We start from the raw sequence: 21,536 nt of genomic DNA on the forward strand, positions 1-21,536 counted from the left end.
GTGCAGTTTGTTTTTAATAATGCCTTTGAAATAACTCCATGGAGGCTGGTAACCTGTCATCAAGCCACCCTTTATTTACACTTGCACATTACGTGGATTTTGATCAGCTGGCTCAGAGCAAGTCCTTAGAGTAAAGAGAATCCCTGACACTCCTGTTTATATCTGTCAACCAGGACTCCCTGACTGACCCAGGTTAACAGTCCCTGTCGGAGAACTCCTACTCAATCAGATCCACCTGGGCAGCTTCATTCCAATCACTACAGCCTTGAATATAGAAAACGAAACCTCAAAATTTACAATTATTTTTCAGATTAATTGCTGATTCTGTTATATCTGATCTTAATTGATAAAGGTAGCTGCTAATGAAACCAATGCCATTGAACACCACTATTTAAAGCATGCTGAATCACATTGGTATGAGTTTGCAAAAGGGGTTGATGGCAAGACTCACCAAAGAAGTACTAGGAATAGGGCTGAGTGAGTGCAAAAAAGTCTTAACCACAATGAAATGACTAATCATCAAGAATATATATAGCAACAAAATCTATTTTTGGATTCAGATTAAATTCTAATTAAAGTCTTTAGAAGGGATGGTGCAACTATGGGTTTGTACTTGGGTTTTCAAACAGAGTTGCATTCTGCAGTGAATTGTGTTTCAATTTGATGGATTGGTATGGGTAAAGCAGATGGGGATGAAATGAAATGGGCAGCTCCAGCTGAATTTAACAAACCAAATATAATTTCAAACTGAAACTGTTTGTAGTCCTTGATCAGCCATTAATACATGCAATGCCACTAGCTTGTAATCATAACCTCAGATATTTCTCTGGACAGATAACTAACCTTCATCAGTCTCAATACTCTTTACTAGTTATTAAGGAAATCTCAAACACTTTATATGTCTCTAGTTGCACCCACTGTCCTTGCCTATTCATTGTGGCATGCTTGACTCATTGTAAACAAGACTTACAGCAAATGAAAGAGTTCCTGGATAAAAATAAATGCCTTATTGGCTTATTGTCACATTTCCTATTTCAAAACTGTCTTAGTCATCCTGTTTTATTATCACAAGTTAGCGGAAAGGAATTACATCCCACATCCATCAGCTCATAAGGCATTGAATCGTTGTCGGCTAAATTAGACCTCTCCAAATAAAAGTCTGCCATCAACCCTTTGGGGAAGAGTGACCTTAAAATGGTAGAATTCTTCATTAAGGTGGCAAGTGACATAGTTAACTCTGAGACTAGGGTCCTGAACATAAAGAAAGCTAACTTTGATGGTATGAGACATGCACTGGTTAGGATAAGCTGGCCAAGGGATTGATGGTGGGTAGTCAATGATAGACATTTAAAGAACATATGGATGAACTTCACCAGTTGTAAATCCCTATTGGTGTAAGAGTAAAACAGGGAGGGTGGCTTAACCATAGCTAACAAAGGAAATCAGGGATAGTGTTAAAGCCAAACAGGAGGATTATAAATTTGCCAGAAAGCAAACGTGAGGGCTGGCAGAAATTTACAAGTCAGCAGAGGAGGACAAAAGGTTTAATTCGAGAGGAGGGAATAGAATACAAGAGTATAATGGCTGAAAACATAAAAATTGACTGCAAAAGCTTGCATGGATATCTGAAGAGAAAAAGATTGGTGAGGATAAATGTAGGTCCCTTACGGTTAGAATCAGGTAAATTCATGATGGACAACAGAATCTGTTGAACAAATACTTTGGATCTGTCTTCACTAAGAAGGACGCACATGACCTACTCGAAATGCTCAGCGGGGTGGGTGGGGTGGGGAGCGCTGAGGGTCAAGCACGAAGGAGGAAGTGAAGGAAATACTTATTAGTCAGGAAATGGCATTGGGGGAATTGTTGGGATTAAAACCCAATAAATCCCCAGGGCCTGATGCTCTGCATCCCAGAGTCCTTAAGCGACGGCATGACGGGATGGCAGGACTGACACGTGAAGAAAGACTGGATCAACTGGGCTTGTATCCGCTAGAATTTAGAAGAATGAGGGGGATCTCATAGAAACATATAAAATCCTGATGGGACTGGACAGGCTAGATGCGGGAAGAATGTTCCTGATGTTGGTGAAATCCAGAACTAGGGGTCACGGTCTAAGAATAAATGGTAAACCATTCAGGACTGAGATGAGGAAGAATTTCTTCACTCAGAGAGCTGTGAACCTGTGGAATTCTCTCCCACAGGAAGTTGTTGGGGCCAGTTCATTAGATATATTCAAGAGGGAGCTGGATGCGGCCCTTGTGGCTAAAGGGGTCAAGGGGTATGGAGAGAAAGCGGGAGTGGGATACTGAGATTGCATGATCAGTCATGATCATATTGAATGGTGGTGCAGGCTCGAAGGACCGAATGGCCTACTTCTGCACCCATTTTTCTGTGTTTCTATCAGGGACTGAGGTGATTAGGAACAGACAAAGCCACACAAAATGTCTCACCTCCCCACCTTAAAAAGAGTTCCCCAAAACAATAAAGAGGTATCATATCAAATAAAGATGAATCTCATTGAACGAGGGAAATACTAAGCTAGTTTCACCAAACATTCAATCACTGAGAGAGAGAAAGGAAAGGCCAAAATATTTGAGAATTTAAAGGTTCGACTTACTTTAGCCCATATCTACAGGCAAAACTCCACCGATAAAAACTGGAGATGTTGTGGACGAAGGAAGTTCTCCTTATTTCAGTATGGCCAACTGTAAATCCTGAGAATCTGCATCCAGTGTGTCCAGTTGTGTCAGACGTTTACACATTTCAACAGGATTCCTGCTCATTCTTCTCAACTCCAGCGAATACAGACCCAGTCAAACCAATATCTCCTCATACAACAAACTTGACGTCTCAGGAATCTTTATTTATTAGATTAGATTACTTACAGTGTGGAAACAGGCCCTTCGGCCCAACAAGTCCACACCGACCCGCTGAAGCACAACCCACCCAGACCCATTCCCCTACATTTACCCCTGCACCTAACACTACGGGCAATTTAGCATGGCCAATTCACCTGACCTGCACATTTTTGGACTGTGGGAGGAAACCGGAGCACCCGGAGGAAATTCACGCAGACACGGGGAGAACGTGCAAACTCCACACAGTCAGTCGCCTGAGGCGGGAATTGAACCTGGGTCTCTGGCGCTGTGAGGCAACAGTGCTAACCACTGTGCCACCGTGCCGCCCAGGTTCGATCCCACTCTTGGGCACTTGTCTGTGTAGAGTTTGCACATTCTCCTTGCCTGTGCGGGTTTTCGCCTACAGCCCAAAGATGAACAGGTCATTTGGATTAGCCATGCTAAATTTCCTGTAGTGTGCACACTAGGTGAATTAGTTGTGGTAAACACAGAATGGGTGAAGCCGGTTGGGAGGGTCAAGATGGTCAGATTGGTCTGCATATGCACTATAGGGATTCTATGAGGGAGCACTGTTCCAAATAATTTCAGTGTATTTCCACCGATTCCATGTGCTTTAATTTTTCTCACTAATCTCTTATTTGTTACTTCATCATTAGCTTTCTGAATATCCAAATGCACTGGTATATCAACTCCCTCATCTATTGTACTAGTTACATGATTAAACAAATTCCAGTAAGTTTGTTAAACATGATTGCCATTTCATAAATCCATGTTGGCTCTGCATATTACAGTTGGTACTTTCTAAGTGTCCTGTTTCCATTGTAATAAACTCTGACATTTTCCCTATTGCTGATCAGTCTGTAATTCTCGGTTTCTCCCTCCCTCCTACTTTGAACAATGGGTTACATTTGTCACCCAACAATTTGCTTGGACTGGTCCAGAATCTATGGAATATTGGAATATGTCAACCAATGTACTCACTGTTTCCATGGCCACCTCCATTAGAGGTCTGGAATGTACATTATCAGGTCTTGGGGATTTATTAGCTTTCAGTCTCATTAATTTCTCCAGTTTTCTTTCTAATATTAATTTCCTTCAAATCCTCCTTCCCAAAAGACCCTTGCTGCCCTAGCATTTCTGGGAAGATTTCTGTGTTTTCCTTTGTGAAGACAAAACAAAGTAACTGTTTAGTTGTTCTGTTGTTTCTTTGTTCTTTATTATCAATTCTGTTTCTGACTGTAAGTGGTCTATATTTGTCTGCATTGACCTTTTTCCTCCTACTTACATGTAGAAGCTCTTACAGTCTGCTTTTATGCTCCCTGTCGGTTTACCCTCATAATTATTTTCCCCACTTAATCAACCTCTTTGTCCTTTTTTTCTAAATTCTAAAAGATTCCAAGTCTTTGGGCTCCTTGCTTTTTTTTGACAACTTTATATGACTCCTTTTTGGATCTTAAGCTGTTTTTGATTTATTCAGTTTGCCGTGATTTTTAGATTTTAGATTTTAGATTTAGATTTTATTGTCAGGTGTACTTGAGTACAGGAATACAAGAGTACAGTGGAAAGTGTGGAAAGTTGCCATTCTCCCATACCTAGCTGTCCTACCTGTCCATCTTCTTTCCCACCTCATCGCTCCACCCTCTGCTCCCACCTATCACCATCACTCCCCAACCTCCATTGCCTATCACATTCCCAGCTACCTTCCCCCCCCGGCCCGCTTCCCTCCCATTTATCTGTCAGCAACCCCCCCCCATTCCTGATGAAGAGCTTATGCCTGAAACATTACTCTCTTGCTCCTCAGATGGCTGCCTGACTGACTGTGCTTTTCCAGCACCACACATTTTGACTCATTCTCTCATACCATCCTAGTATATAAAAGACAGGATTAAAAACAGAAGCAGAAATAAAAGAAACACCAAATGAAAAGGAAATGACTAGATCACTCCCCCACTTCCACCAGAAACACAAAGCCGCAAAGTCAATCCCTCAGTCTGTGAACACTTTTCTGGTACCTGCACACTATGGCAGGTGACTCCTTTTTGGATCTTACACTGTTCTTAACTTCTTCTGTTTGCTGTGATTTTTAGATTTTAGATTTAGATTTAGATTTTATTGTCAGGTATACTTGAGTATAGGAATACAGGAGTCAAGCTTAGAGTAGTGCTGGAAAAGCACAGCAGGCCAGGCAGCATCTGAGAAGCAGGGAAATTGACGTTTCAGGCAAAAGCTCTTCATCAAGAAAAGCCCTTTTCTGTCAACATTTGACCCATATGCCTCTAAAGCCTTCCTATTCACTTCCTCATCCTAACCTGTATATATTCCCTCAAGTATTTATTTAGTTCCCTTTTGAAATAGGTCATTGAACATAACCTTACCATTCTTTTGTACAGCATGTTTCAAACCAAAACAACTTGTCTTTATTTCATCTGTAAAATAAATATAACTGCTTGTAAAGATTTACAGACTGACAATTGCTGGTGGAAAATTACCCAATTACAAAGTTCATGGGAGGGGGTTCTCAGGTAGGCCAATTTTCAAACATTCTTTCAAAGAACCTGGGTTTTGTTAGCTAGGCCTGCATTTATTTTCCATCCCTAATAGCCCTTGTGAAAATGGAATTGAGCTGCACTTTTCTGGTGCATTTACACACAGTAAGCAATTAGGAAGGGAGTTTCACGATTTTGACCTAGCAACACTGAAGGAATGGTGATATATTTCCAAATCTGGATGCTGTGTGAATTGGAGGGGAGCTAACTGATGGTGGTGTTCAGATACATCTGCTGCCATTCTTTTTCTTGGTGGTAGAGGCTGTGGGTTTAGAAGCTGCTGCCAGAGAAGACTTGGTGAGTTGCCTTGTGCCGCAGTTTCTATCTGTGAGAACTCTAAACCCAATGAAACAGGCAAAACTCACCCAGAAACTGTAAAAATTAACAGCACCACCTCATTGTGAGGTACTAGTAACTGCACCTTGACTTTTCTGTTCCGATTATTTCTTTCATGTGCCTCCTGCCCAAAACCAATGGGATAGAACAGTAGGTACAGCACACAGAGAGGCCATTTGGCCCATTGATTCTATGCCAGCTCTCTACAAGAATAATTATCATTCTTCCCTGTTCTCCTGTGATTTTATTTCCTTTTCTTCTGTCTGATTACAGTGGGATTTTTTACTTATTTGTTTATTCATAGAATCCCTATAGTGTGGAAATGGGCCATTTGGCCCAACAAGTCCATACCAACCCTCCGAAGAGTATCCCACTCTGACCCATTCCCTCTACCCTATTACTCTGCATCTCCCCTAACTAATGCACCTAATCTATGTATCCCTGAACACTATGGGGCAATTTCTATCAACCAACTTCATAACTTTAATTTAGTGAAGAGTGATAGAGAATCTGGCTGTCTCCCCAGTTTCCCTCCCTCTGCACTGTCTTTCAACATCGACTCTGGGTGCTTCTTCCTTAACCATAACAGCTAACCTGTGGGGAATGGAGAGAGAGTAGAGCTCTGGTCTGTAGTCAGTATCTTGCTATTGTCTGTGAGTTACTGCTATGACTGATTGGACAGCACGCCCTGCTTCTGAGTCAGGACATTGTTGGCTTGGTAGCTTCGTTTTTCTGGCCACTGTTTTCTTCTGGCTTTTCCTTTCATTTCTGCTTCTGTTTCTAATCCCATCTTTTTCTTTTGGCTACAAATTGATTTTATTGCTTTTTCTTCATATGACTTTCCAGGTAAAGGATGCCATCATATTTTTGCTGAAACTACCTCATTGATTCTTTCTTGGAAATCTTGTGTTTTAAACCAATGTGCCCCCTTTTATCAGCCTGTCTTTTATGTACTAGGATGGTGTCGGAGAATGGCAACATTATACACTTTTCACAGTGCTCCTGTATTCCTATACTTGACTATACGTAATAATAAAATCTAAATCCAAATCTAAAGTCAAGCCCAAGTCCAGAGTCCATTGTTATGCACTGCAGAGGGAGTGCTGAATTTTGAATGAGACAGTTAATTGAGGTCACTGTCAATATTTTGAAAAGACTGGTGAGTTCCTCTGATGTCCCAGCCTCTTTAAGTCCTTTAATCAGCATCAAAATTGCTAAATTAAGTTTATCACATTATTATCATACATGTTTCTGTTTGTGGGATCTTGCTGTGCACATATGTCGTATGTTGCAGGGGTTGGCAGGTTTGAGCTAAAGGGAGAGACTGAATAGGCTGGGACTGTTTTCCCTGTGCTCCCTTCCCATTGGAGGCTGAGGGGTGACATTATAGAGGTTTATAGACGATACGAAGATTGGTGGAGTTGTGGATAGTGAGGAGGGCTGTTGTCGGCTGCAAAGGGACTTAGATTTGATGCAGAGCTGGGCTGAGGAGTGGCAGATGGAGTTCAACCCTGTCAACTGTGAGGTTGTTCATTTTGGAAGGACAAATAAGATTATGGAATACAGGGTTAACGGTAGGGTTCTTAGTAAGGTGGAGGAGTAGAGGGATCTTGGGGTCTATGTTCATAGATCTTTGAAAGTTGCCACTCAGGTGGATAGAGTTTGTAAGAAGGCCTATGGTGTATTAGCGTTCATTAGCAGAGGGATTGAATTCAAGAGTCGTGAGGTGATATTGCAGCTATATAGGACTTTGGTTAGGCCACATTTGGAGTACTGTGTGCAGTTCTGGTTGCCTCACTTTAGGAAAGGTGTGGAAGCTTTGGAGAGGGTGCAGAGGAGATTTACCAGGATGTTGCCTGGAATGGAGAATAGGTCATACGAGGATAGGTTGAGAGTGCTAGGCCTTTTCTCATTGGAACGATGAAGAATGAGGGGTGACTTGATAGAGGTTTATAAGATGATCAGGGGAATAGATAGAGTAGACAGTCAGAGACTTTTTCCCTGGGTACAACAGTGTTACAAGGAGACATAAATTTAAGGTGAAGGGTGAAAGGTATAGGGGGATGTTAGGGGTAGGTTCTTTACCCAGAAAGTGGTGGGGGCATGGAATGCGCTGCCTGTGGGAGTGGCAGAGTCAGAATCTTTGGTGACCTTTAAGCGGCAATTGGATAGGTACATGGATGGGTGTTTAAGCTAGGACAAATGTTCGGCACAACATCGTGGGCCGAAGGGCCTGTTCTGTGCTGTATTGTTCTATAAGGAGCATAGATAGTCTTTTTCCAAGGATAGGGGAGTCCAAAACTAGAGGGCACAGGTTTAAGCTGAGAGGGGAAAGATTTAAAAGGGACCTAAGGGGCAATTATTTCATGCAGAGAGTAGTGTGTGTATGAAATGAGCTGCCACAGGAAGTGGTGGAGGCTGGAACAATTGCAACATTTAAGAGATATCTGGACGGGTATATGAATAGGAAGGGTTTAGAGGGACGTGGGCCAAATGCTGTCAAGTGAAACTAGATTAAGTTAGGATATCTCATCAGCATGGACAAGTTGGACCGAAGGGTCTGTTTCTGTGCTGTATAACTTGATGACTCTGTTACAACATTGGTTACATTTAGAATGTATAATTATATACTGTAAAATATTTCAGAACATCCTTGTGTTGTGAAAGGTTCTATGTAAATGCAGTTCTACCTTTATTTCTGAATTGATTTCTGATCTCTATGTGCACTTTTGTGTTTTAACCATTTTTTCCCCTCGGTCATGTAATAGTGCAAACTGCACTGACTGATTAAATGAAAAATAATTTAAGGCCACTGAATATATTTAGTGACATGCAACCTTTATCCTGGATAGAGTGGATGTGGAGATACTAGGAACTGAAAGCATGGCCTCAGAGTGAAGGACAACCCTTTACAACTGAGGTGGAGAATTTCTTCAGACAGACAATGGTGAATAAACGAAACCCATTGCCCCAGAAAACTGTGGAGGCTATGTCATTCAGTGTATTTAAGACACAAATGAATAAGTACTTGATTATTATGGGGAGAAGACTGGAGAATGGGGTTGAGAAATATATCAGCCATGATCAATACTGCAGCAGACTTGATGGGCCAAATGGCCTAATTTCTACTTCTATATCTTATAGTCTATATGCATGCTTTTATTCACTATTTACATTCTCCTCCCTCTCTCTCCTTTAGGATGCTCTGTATAGTGCATATGTCTGAACAAGAGGCTCTCTGCCTGTATTCCTGATGAAGGGCTTTTGCCCGAAACGTCGATTTTACTGCTCCTCGGATCCTGCCTGACCTGCTGTGCTTTTCCAGCACCACTTTAATCTAGACTCTGGTTTCCAGCATCTGCAGTCCTTGTTTTTACCTAGCTGTCTGAACAAGCTTTCTCTGAGCTGTTCTCATATCTTCCTGTGCAAACTTGTGGCCAAATGTTGTTTGAAATTTGCTGCTAGATGTTTTCTTATGAAAATCGTAAAATGCAACTTCCTGTCTTTTTAATTCTCTCCTTTTTTCCAGAAAGTATTATTTGGAGTTTACTAGCCTCAATTTGTCAGAGGAGAAAGTGAGGTCTGCAGACGCTGGAGATCAAAGTTGAAACTTTATTGCTGGAACAGCACAGCAGGTCAGACAGCATCTAGGGCACAATTTGTCAGAGCACAAGTTTTTTGAAGATGTCAATATTTATTTCCCCACATTTTGTATCTTCCGTGTCCTTCTCCACAGTAAACACTGATGCAAAATACTCGTCTAGTATCTCCACCATCTCCTGTGGTACCACACATAGGGTGTCTTGCTGATCTTTGAGGGGCCCAATTCTCTGCCTAGTTACCTGTTTGTCCTTAACTCTATTTGCCAAAGCAATTTTTTTTTTGCCCTCCCGATTTGCCTCTTAAGTATACTCCTACTGCCCTTAAACCCTGCTAAGGATTCATTCAATCTCTGCTGTCTATGCTTGACATATGCTTCCTTCTTTTTCTTAACCAAAACTTCAATTTCTCTAGTCATCCAACATGCCCCTCTACCTACCAGCCTTTCCTTTCATGCGAACAGAAATATACTGTCTCTGTACTCTTGTTATCTCATTTTTGAAGGTTTCCCATTTTCCAGCTATCCCTTTACCTGTGAACATTTCCCAGCTTTTGAAACTTCTTACTTAATACTGTCAAAATTGGCCTTCCTCCAATTTAGAACTTCAACTTTTAGATCTGGTCTATCCTTTCCAATCACTATTTTAAAACTAACAGAATTATGGTCACTGGCCCCAAAGTGCTCCCTCACAATCTCAGTTACCTGCCTTGCCTTATTTCCCAAGAGTAGGTCAAATTTTGCACCTTCTCCAGTAGGTACATCCACATACTGAATCAGAAAATTTTCTTGTACACACTTAGCAAATTCCTCTCCAACTAAACCCTAAACATTATGGCAGTCCCAGTCTATGTTTGGAAAGTTAAAATCCTCTACCATAACCACCCTATTATTCTTACAGATCTCCTTACAAATTTGCTTCTCAATTTCCCGCTGACTATTGGGAGGTCTACAATTCAATTCCAATAAGGTGGTCATCCTTTTCTTATTTTTCAGTTCTACCCAAACAACTTCCTGGGATGTATTCCCAGGAATATCCTCCCTCAGCACAGCAGTAATGCCATCCCTTATCAAAAATGCCATTCCCCTCCTCTGTTGTCCTTCTTTCTATCCCTCCAATAGATTTGTATCCTGGAACATTAAGCTGATAGTTCTGCCCATCCCTGAGCCACATTTCTGTAATTGCTATGATATCCTGGTTCCTTGTTCCTAACCATGCCCTGAGATCATCTGCCTTCCCTGTTAGGCCTCTTGTGTTGAAATAAATTCAGGTTAATTTATCAATCCTACCTTGTTCACTGCTTTGTTCCTGCCTGCCCTGACCGTTCGACTCATTCACTTTCCCAACTGTACCAGTCTCAGATTGATCTCTTTCCTCAGCATTTCCCAGTTCCTATAAATTCCTTATTGCCTCTAACTACTGCTCCAATCAATCCATGTGATCTGATAGGATTCACAACCAAAGACACTTCCTGCAGACATAATCATCAGTAACTCTCCCCAAACTCCTACATCCGGCAGGAAGAGCATATCACACTACTAAAGGCCATCTTTGCACCTTAACAATGTACCGACCCAGAAAATAGCACTGCTCTATAAATCACTGCTCCAGGCTAACTTAGTACCTTTGTTTTATATTTTAAAAATTTAATCAAGAGACAGATCTCAATAAGACATGTAATCAAGAAAGAACCCATTATGTTACAGCAAGGTTACACTTAAAAACTATGCACTTAGCTTCTCCCGTGCTGTGAGCTCTCTCACTCCAAAGTCAGTTGTGAATTTCGCTGTTCATTTATTTTTTTCCAGACGCACTCTGATGTCCACAGATACTTGAACTCAAACAGCAGAGGCAGTAGTTGTGCAGAATCGCTGCTGTGTCAGACAGCAGTCTAAATATGTTTTCTCTGACCATGTGGTCTCTGCCTTTGTCTTCTTGCTTTTTAAAGCAAGTGTTGTTGTTTTGATCTTTACGTCCTCCAGATTTCCAAAACAATGCAACAGCATATAAAACAGTAATTGCTGCTTCTGGACTTCAAGGAAAACACCTCAAACACCTAAAACACCTCAAAAAAGGAACAGCCCTTACAGCGCCAATTTTTTCCCATCCTCCATCTTCGAATACCCAGAATCTTAAAATGCATAAAGGTGGATAAAACCTCAGGACCTGATCAGGTGTGCCATAGAACTCTGTGGGAAGCGAGAGAAATGATTGCTGGGCCCCTTGCTGAGATATTTATATCATCGATAGTGACGGGTGAGATGCCAGAAGACTTGTGGTTGCCTAACATGGTGTCACTATTTAAGAAAGGTGGTAAGGAAAAGTAAGGGAACTATAGACTGCTTGAGCCTGATATTGGTGCTGGGCAAGTTGTTGGAGGGTATCCTGAGGGACAGGATTTACATGAAAGGATTGATTAGGGATAGTCAACATGGCTTTGCGCATGGGAAATCATGTCTCACTAACCTGATTGAGCTTTTTGAAGAAGTAACAAGAGGGTTGATGAGGGCAGAGAGGTGGACATGATCTATTATGGACTTCAGTAAGGCATTCGACAAGGTTCCTCATGGTAGATTGGTTAGCAAGATTAGATCACATGGAGAACTAGCCATTTGGATATGGAACTGGTTCAAAGGGTTGCCTTTCAGACTGTGACCAGCGGTGTGCCACAAGGATAGATGCTAGGTCCACTGCTTTTCATCATTTATATAAATGATTTGGATATGAACATAGGAAGGACAGTTTGTAAGTTTACAGATGACATCAAAATTGGAGGTGTTGTTAACAGCGAAGAAGGTTATCTCAGAGTACAATAGGATCTTGATCAAATGGACCAATGGGCCAAGGAGTGGCAGATGGAGTTTTATATAGGTAAATGTGAGGTGCTGCATCTTGGAAAGGCAAATCAGGGCAGGACTTATACACTTAATGGTAAGGTTCTGGGGAGTTTTGCTGAACAAAGAGACCTTGAAGTGCAGGCTCATAGTTCCTTGAAAGTAGAGTTGCAGGTGGATAGGATAGTGAAGAAGGTGTTTGTTATGCTTTCCTTTATTGCTCAGAACATTGAGTATAGGTGTTAGGAGGTCGTGTTGCAGCTGCACAGGACATTGGTTTGGCCACTTTTGGAATATTGTGTGCAATTCTAGTCTTCCTCATAATGGAATGATGTTGTGAAACTTGAAATGGTTCGGAAAAGATTAACAAGGATGTTGTCAGGGTTGGAGGGTTTCAGTGACAGGGAGAGGCTGAATAGGCTGAGGCTGTTTTCCCTGGAATGTTGAAGTTTGAGGGGGTGACCTTATAAAGGTTTATAAAGTCATGAGGGGCATGGATAGAATAAATAGACAAAGTATTTTCCCTGGAGTGGGGGAGTCCAGAACTAGAGGGCATAAGTTTAGAGTGAGAGGGGAAAGATATAAAAGGGACCTAAGGGGCAACTTTTTTCACACAGTGGGTGGTAGATGTATGGAATGAGCTGCCAGAGGAAGTGGTGGAGGCTGGTACAATTGTAACATTTACGAGGCATTTGGATGGGTATATGAATATGAACGGTTTAAAAGGATATGGGGCAAGTGCTGGTAAATGAGACTAGATTGATTTAGGATATTTGGTAGGCATGGATGAGTTGGACTGAAAGGTCTGTTTCCGTGCTGTATATCTCTATCGACTCTTTGTCAATCGCCTTAAATCAGGGTCATCTGGTTATTGGAAACCACTTTGGCCATTGGAGACATTTTTTCCTCTTCCAAAGCAATTTCTGATGTTTATTCCTCTGCCAAATCTGCTCGTAACTTTCTGTGCTCTGAGAATAACTTTGACTTTCTGAAACCTTGCATAGTCATTTACAGCACATTGTTGTTTCCTTAGAACCATATATCAAAAATTTAATGTGTATTTTTGTAACGAATCTTGGCTATCAACAAAGAGAAACATTATGTACAGCGATTTTGCATAAATGATTACAAGAACTCATTGTATTACATTGAAGTGGTTTCATCAGAGTAGACAAACTCTTGTCAGTTGGCTTCTGTATTCCATTGGTAGTGGTGTTGGAGGGGAGTGGTGAGGTGGGTTTGGTTGGTGGGGAATGGTGTGATCATTGATGTTAAGACCAGTGCTTATCCAAAACTCCCCTTGAGGGACTCAGTGAACGTTACTTTACATTTAAGAATTGGTTCCTCTCTACTCCTGAACTAAAATGCTGATTCAAGGAAAGTCACGTGAGAAATTTAACTTTTGCACACTAGTTGTGGTCAGTTCACAACACAGGGGGCAACAGAAGCTGACTGTATAATGAGGATTCAATCCTGATAATCCACTGGTATCACCAAGTACAAATCTTGGCCTTGAGATTCAAACCCCACCCGATTTTAACCTCATTGTTTGGGGCCTGACAGACATTCATTTCAGGCAGAGGTGGGTACAGCAGATGCTGGAGATTAAAGTCAAGATTTGAGTGATGCTGGAAAAGCACAGCAGGTCAGGCAGCATCCGAGGAGCAGGAAAATCGACGTTTCGGGCAAAATCCTGATGAAGAGCTTTTGCCCGAAATGTCGATTTTCCTGCTCCTCGGATGCTGCTTGGCCTGCTGTGCTTTTCCAGCACCACTCAAATCCAGACAATTCAGCTCAGGGACAGCCCATTGGTCCACACTCGATCTAGTTTCCACCAAACGTGGCTTTTTAATGTTGGTTCGGTTCATTGACAAAGGAGTGACATGATACCGTGAAGGAAAATACAGAATGAGAATTTATTTTTAAATGAGGAAAATATAGCAACAACTAACTAACAATTAACTAGAAAATCAAATGAAGGCAAAGAGAAAGAGGAAGTAAAGAAGGATGGAAGAATAAGGGACCGACGAAGTAAAGTAATATGTTTTAAATAACATCCTGTATCTTTATTATTATTTGTAATACGACTACTGCAATAAAAATGGCATGGGAATATTTCGTTTACCGTTAAATGTTAGACTTTGTTTCATTGGCTTTGAAAAACTGAAGGGCATGTAAGCTTTCCTTGCATTATTCTGAGGATGCTTGTCACTTGTTGCAAAGCCGAATTGTGGGTAAGCTGATCATTCACTGAGATGTGTTGTGTATGACCACACGCGGGGCACGATAGGAAACAAATAGTAAACAACTTTCACTAAGCCGAAGCCTGTCCCTGTAAAATAATGTCCCAAAAAAGATTGAGCCTAGTTTTTTTCTTCTGTCTTTGGATGCGTGAGGTTCAATAGGTTAGGTTGTCAAATACTGAGAGAAGAAGGTGAAATGATATTAACAGTGGACCATAGCAAATCCAATTAGGGCAGTTAGTGACATTTTAATACAACTAGGAAAATAAAGTCTGGAATGAAAAGCTTTTTGAATGATGGCCATGAGTTGATTGTTGCAAAAACACATTTAATTCACTTCTGTCCTTTAGGGAAAGAAATCTGACACCTTCTCCTGGTCTGTCCTAGATGTGACTACATTAATGGGGTTGACTCTTAACTGTTCTCTGGAGAGCCAGTCAGTTCAAGGGATGGGTAATAAATGCTGGCTTTGCCAACAATGCCCAAATCCAAACAAGTTTCAAGATAATTCATTTCATTTTTTTTGCTTGTCAATACAAATTGTTTAGAGAAAGGAAGTTGTTTGTGAGTGTGAATGGATGAAGCTGGGGCACATTGACGGTGGGAAAAGTCTTCGAAATGAAGCAGGAGAAAGGGGCTTTGGCCACCAGATAGCCCCCAGATTGAATCAGTCCACTGCGTTTACAGCATACAGCTGGAAGATTGTTACTCCCCGGTCGGTGTTGTTCTCAGACTCCTTGGCCCATTCAGGAAACGTCGAGAACTTAAAGATGAGCCTGCCCCATGTGTTGATGGCAATGTTAATTAAGATGATCCCAATGACATTCATCAGCAATCCTGTTTTCATCTGACAAGACAAAACCAGATTAAGTTTCCCTCGCCTCTGCAGAGTTCAGGGCACAAAGATACCTGAAGCTCATGACTTCCCACGATAAGAAATGCACAGCCAGTGAGGAGCTTTGCCTGCTGAATACCTGGATCTGTAAAATCGTCCCTGAAATGTTTCTTTCGCATTTGAAGATTATTTTTAATACTGAGTCCTTGATCCACCGCAACATTATAGCTGCAGCCGAGTGTCTGGAAGAGCCTCTGATGAAGCCCAGATTTTGTCACATTGAAGTTACAATCCCATTTTAATGGGTGTGGAAGTGGTGTCAGGCTGCAGTACACGTTTGCACATTTCACCGACGCAACAGAAAATTTAAATCTTCTGCTGCTTGAACAGAAGTGGGATTGTAACATCCCTGGATCACAGAGGGTGCATCAGAGCCAGTCTGGTCCTTGAGAATTTGCTCTGATAGCGGAGGCAAGCGCTTTGGGTCTCTGGGTCTTTTTGTTTTGGGAGAGTGGGTCAGGGTAGGGTTGGGAGTCAAATATCCTTGGGGTGGCATGGTAAGGGTGGAGGGACATGTTTGGGGGGCGGGGGGAAGGGAGTAGAAAGGATATGGATTTTAATTGAGCTTTCACACAGGGCTAGTGCACTAAAGTTGGTCTTGATCCCAGACCATTTCTCCCTGACCCTCTTGTCCAATCTGCCTACTATTCTGTAAGGAAAATCTGACCTCCTACATTAGTGTTTCCCAGGTCATGTTTGCTGAGGTGTGCATCTGGCAGAGCATCAAAAATAGGAGCCAAGAAAATAGCCCTCTCCCCATAAGAGGAGCATTAAACCCAGAAACCAAGTCACTAAAAATAACTGATTGAGTCTCCCCAACCTTTGCCAAGTGACCATACAAATGTCTACTGTATTACATTCCACGTAACATTGTATTATCACCATGATGTCATTATTGATACCGAAACAAGGATTAAAATTAGACTGGAATGATTTTAATTTATGATTTTAGGATTCCATAACACATTATTGTGGGCTATATTCTAGGGAAGGTGATGGCATAGCAATATTATCGCTGGACTGTTAATCTAGGTAATGTTCCAGGCAACCAGGTTCAGATCACCTCAAGGCAGATGGTGGAGTTTGAATTCAGTGAAAAAAATCTGGAATTAATAGTCTAATAGTGACTGCAAATTGATTGTTGGAAAAACCCATCTGGTTCAGTAATGCCTTTTAGGGAAGGACATTGCCATCCTTACCTGGTCTAGCCTCCATGGGACTCCAGACCCACAGCAACGTGGTTGACTCCTTAACTGGGCAATTAGGGGTGGGCAATAAATGCTGGCATAGCCAGGATGCCCAGATCCCTTGATTGAATTTTTTAAAAATGATCAAAACATTGATATGTTATAGGCGATGCTAAATTGTTTAGTTCTGGAGTAGTGTTCAGCATTACCAACATTACAAATAACTATCAATATTTTAAGCAGCAATTTTCACATACCATATCCTTGACTTTTAACTGCCCTGTCGTGAAGGCAATGGCATTTGGTGGAGTTGCAACTGGCAGCATGAAGGCAAATGAACAGCTCACTGCCCCTGGAATCATCAGGTACAAAGGATGCTGTTTGGCCTCAGTAGCCTACAGGAAAGGATTACAGTTTAAACAGTGTCAATGATAAAACCTTTGACAGTGTCAAAATGGCAGTGTTAAAGTTGAGTGCACCTATCATTTCAAAATATCTTTTCTGTTCAGCCTAAAATCCCCTCATATATTTTTCAACACAAGATGGCTACCTGATGGTCTGACTGTAAATAAGGTCACCAGGGCCAAAGAAATACAAGTACAAATGCAAGAACTCTCAGAAATTGCCTTCAAAATGCTGACTGTGTTTGGACCTTGGTATTAGAACATAGAACAGTACAGCACAGTACAGGCCCTTCAGCCCACAATGTTGTGCCGAACATTTATCTTAATCTAAGATCAATGTAACCTACACAGTCCTCAATTTACTGCTGTCCATGTGCTTGTTCAGCTGTCACTTAAATGTCCCTAATGTCTCTGACTCTACTACCACTGCTGAGAGTGCATTCCACGCATCCAGCACTCTGTGTAAAGAACCTACCCGCTGACATCGCCCCATATCTTCCTCCAATCATCTTAAAATTATGGCCCCTCATGACAGCCATTTCTGCCCTGGGGAAAAGTCTCTGGCTCGCTACTCTATCTATGCATCTCTTTACCTTGTATACCACTGTCAAGTCACCTCTCTTCCTTCTTCTCTCCAGTGTGAAAAGCTCTAGCTCCCTCAACCTCTCTTCATAAGTCTAGCCCTCCAATCCAGGCAGCATCCTGGTAAATCTCCTCTGCACCATCTCTAAAGCATCCACATCCTTCCTATAATGAGGTGACCAGAACTGGACATAATATTCCAAATATGGTCTAACCAGGATTTTATAGAGCTGCAGCAAAACCTCACGGCTCTTAAACTCAATCCCCCATTAATGAAAGCCAAAACACCATATCCCTTCTTAACAATCCTATCAACTTGAGTGGCAACTTTGAGGGATCAATGAACGTGGTCCCCAAGATCCCCCGGTTCTGCACACTGCCAAGAATCCTGTCTTTAACCCTGTATTCAGCATTTAAATTCAACCTTCCAAAATGAATCACTTCACATTTATCCAGGTTGAACTCCATCTGCCACTTCTCAGCCCATCTTTGCATCCTGTCAATGTCATGTTGTAGCCTGCAACAGCCCTCGACACCATCTGCAACACCATCGACCTTTGTGTCATTGGTAAACTTACTAACCCACCCTTCCACTTCTTCATCCAAGTCAGTTATACAAACTACAAAGAGCAGAGGCCCAAGAACAGATCCCTGCAGGACACCACTGATCACCAACCTCCAGGCGAATACTTATCGTCCACTACCACTCGCTGTCTTCTTTCGGCCGGCCACTTCTGTATTCAGATAGCCACATTTCCCTGTATCCCATATCTCCTAACTTTCTGAATGAGCCCACTGTGGGGAACCTTATCAAATGCCTTACTGAAATCCATATATACCACATCCATTGCTCGACCTTCGTCAACATGTCTCATCACATCCTCAAAGAATTCAATAAGGCTTGTGAGGTATGACCTGCTCCTCGCTAAGCCATGCTGACTATCTTTAATCAAACTATGTTTTTCCAAATAGTCATAAATCCTATCTCTCAGAATCCTTTCCAGTACCTTGCTTACCACAGACCTAAGACTGACTGGTCTGTAATGCTCAGGGATTTCCCTATTCACTTTCTTGAACAAAGGACAACAATCGCCTCCCTCCAATCATCCGGTACTACTCTTGTGAGAGTGAAGATGCAAAGACCATGATATTACTCCTGTGAGAGCAAAGATGCAATGATCATCACCAGAGGCTCAGCAATGTCATTCCTTGCTTCCCGTAGGAACCTCAGATATACCTGGTCCAGCCCTGGGGACTTATCTATCTTGATGCTTCTTAGAACTTTCAGCACATCCACTTTCTTAACAGCAATCTGTTCAAGCCTATTAACCTGGTCCATGGTGTTCTCACTATTAACAAGGTCCCTCTCTCTAGTGAACACTGAAGCAAAAAAAACCTGTTTAGGGCCTCCCCTAACTCTTCAGATTCTAGGCACAAGTTCCCTCCACTATCCCTGATCAGCCCTACCCTATCTCTGATTATTCTCTTATTCCTCACATAAATGTAGAACACCTTTGGGTTTTCTCTATTCCTTACCGTCAAGACTTTTTCTTGCCCTATCCTAGCTCTCCTCAGTCCATTTTTGAGTTCTTTCTGAGCTACCCTGTTAATCTTTTTTTAATAGAATCTCTGCACTGGGGAAGCAGGCCATTCAGCCCATCAAGTCCACACTGACTATCTGAAGTGCATTCCACCCAAACCCTGCTCCCCACCCCACCCCCCCACCCCCTGACCCTATTCCTGCATTTCCCAGAGCTAATCACCCTAGCCTGCACATCCCTAGACACCAAGGGCAAATTAGCATGGCCAATCCATCTAATGTGCATATTTTTGGACTGTGGGACTAAACTGGAGCATCCAGAGGAAATCCATGCAGATACAGGGAGAACATGCAAACTCCACGCAGTCGCCCAAGGGTGGAAATGAACCTGGGAGGGGGATGGTCGAGGTGAGGCAGTGGTGTTAACTGTGGAGCCACCATACCACCCATTTTAATCAAGCGTATGTACTTTACTGTCCTTTACCCCAACTCTGATTCCCTTTCACCCAAACACAGCACTGATTAGTTTTCTGGTACAAGTTTTTTTTATAAATGTGGTGTAATTAATCTGTCTGTAGACTGAATTATTGACATTATACTACTGCTGTGACAAATGTGACAACGATGCACTCAAGGATAGATCATGGTGACCACATTTAATTGCATTGACCTTTCTCTTGAACACACCAGTGAATGTATGTCCTGTGCATTATCCTAAGGTGCAGCAGCAACAGTAACTTCAGGGGAAACATGAAAAATAAAAGCAAACATCAAAGTATTTCAAGCAGATAAGACAAGTGAGTAAAAGAAGTATGAGCATGGAGTAGTACAATCTAGAATCCAGGGACAGCAATCACTCAAATACTATCAGAGAATAAAAGCCCAATGGAAAACTTGACCTGGATTTTCACTCAATCGCGTCAACTCGTGAGCCCTATTATACTCACGGGTGAGATCTGATTCTGGATTTCCTTCCCATTCCCAGTGTGGGATAAGGTTATGGTTAGTAAGTCTGCAAGCAGCCCTCCCTGATGAAGGGTTTTTGCCCAAAACGTCGATTTTCCTGCTCCTCGGATGCTGTCTGACTGGCTGTGCTTTTCCAGCACCACACTCTTGGCTCTAATCTCCGGCATCTGCAGTTCTCACTTTCGCCAAACAGTCCTCCCTGTTTTAGAGCTCCATTGTGGGGAAGGTAGACAGTTTCAAATCACTCCAGAGTTTTCATGGAGTCGCAGCCCTTCTTGAAGTAAGCAGTACCCCAAAGGGTTTGTGAGCACCAAATATCCCCAATTCCAACAGAAAAAAAACATTCAATTTCAGTTGTTAATTTTTTATTTGTAAGTTATGATGTACTCCATTAATTGATTATAGGGCCATCTATTTCAAAGTTGACTGTACATTGATCAGAGAAGGTGGTGAGGACTGGACTGCAGGTATTGTATGTCAGATTCGATAAAGGGTGGAGCTGGAAAAAGCACAGCAGCATCCGAGGTCAGGCAGCATCCGAGGAGCAGGAGAGTTAGTGTATCAGGCATAACTCTTCATCAGGACTGTGGCGGGGGAAGGAGGCTGAGAAATAAATGGTGGGGGGGTGGGGGGGGGTGCATTGGGCCAGGGGAAAGGTAGGTGAGGTGGCGATATGTGGATGCAGGTAGGAGGTGATTGTGAATGGGTCAATGGGAAGTGTGGAGCTGATAGGTGGGAAGAAAGATGACGGGTAGGTCAGTTTTAAGAGGGCGGTGCCGAGTCGGAGGTTTGGATCTGCCAGCGGTCGAGGGAGGTGGAAAGATTTGGAACCTGGTGAATTCAGTGTTAAAGCCGTGAGTTTGTAGGTTCCCAAGGTGGAAGATAAGGTGTTCCTCCTTCAGTTTTCAGGTGGCCTTGTTGAAGTGGTGGAGGAGGCCCAGAATGGAAATGTCATGGGGGGAGTGGGTGTGTCAGCAGCATTCATGTGAGTGATATCAGCGGTGGTCACAGGAGCAGAAGAGTCCCCCGGTCCTCACATTCCACTCTAATAAAATCCAAATTCAGTGAAACATCCTTTGCCATTTTCGCCACCTAGTCAGACCCCGCCTCCAAAAATATATTTCCCTCCCCATGCCTATCTGCGTTCCATAGGACCATTCCCTGTGATACCCTCGTTAGGTTCACGCTCCCCACCAAACACTTCTCCACACCTTGCACCTTCCCCTGCCCCGTAAGAGATGCAAAACCTGCGCCCACACACCCCTCCCCCTCACCTCCATCCAAGACCCCAAAGGATCATTCCAAACCTGGCAGAGATTTACTTGCATATCCTTGAACCTCATCTACTGCATTGAGGTGCTCTCAATGTGGTCTCCTCTACATCGGAGAGACCAAGCACCGACTCATGGAATGATCCAGGGAACATCTCTGGTCCGTACACACCAACCAACCCCACCTTCCTGTAGCCACGCATTTCAACTCTCCCTCCCACTCCCCCCAGGTCATGTCCATTCCATGCATACAAAACTCACACCTTTACATT

The 21,536-nt window shown here is 42.5% G+C and overlaps 1 protein-coding gene across 1 annotated transcript in view; it reads right to left on the reverse strand.

Moving 5' to 3' along the window:
• Nucleotides 1-13,935: 13,935 nt before the first annotated feature.
• The window catches only part of LOC122559967 (Na(+)/dicarboxylate cotransporter 3-like), a 59,997-nt gene continuing 52,396 nt past the window's right edge, over nt 13,936-21,536 (reverse strand). Inside the window, exons 13-14 of the mRNA XM_087994596.1 lie at nt 16,759-16,896; nt 13,936-15,266 (exon numbers count right to left, since the gene is read on the reverse strand). Coding sequence (XP_087850722.1) covers nt 15,087-15,266; nt 16,759-16,896 — 318 coding nt within the window. The 3' untranslated portion in view covers nt 13,936-15,086. The remainder of the gene's footprint in view (nt 15,267-16,758; nt 16,897-21,536) is intronic.

The sequence above is a fragment of the Chiloscyllium plagiosum genome, unplaced genomic scaffold (genome assembly GCF_037043375.1).
Source record: "Chiloscyllium plagiosum isolate Xiang-an unplaced genomic scaffold, Cpla_swu_hap1 HiC_scaffold_15, whole genome shotgun sequence".
NCBI classification, from domain to species: Eukaryota; Metazoa; Chordata; class Chondrichthyes; order Orectolobiformes; family Hemiscylliidae; genus Chiloscyllium; species Chiloscyllium plagiosum.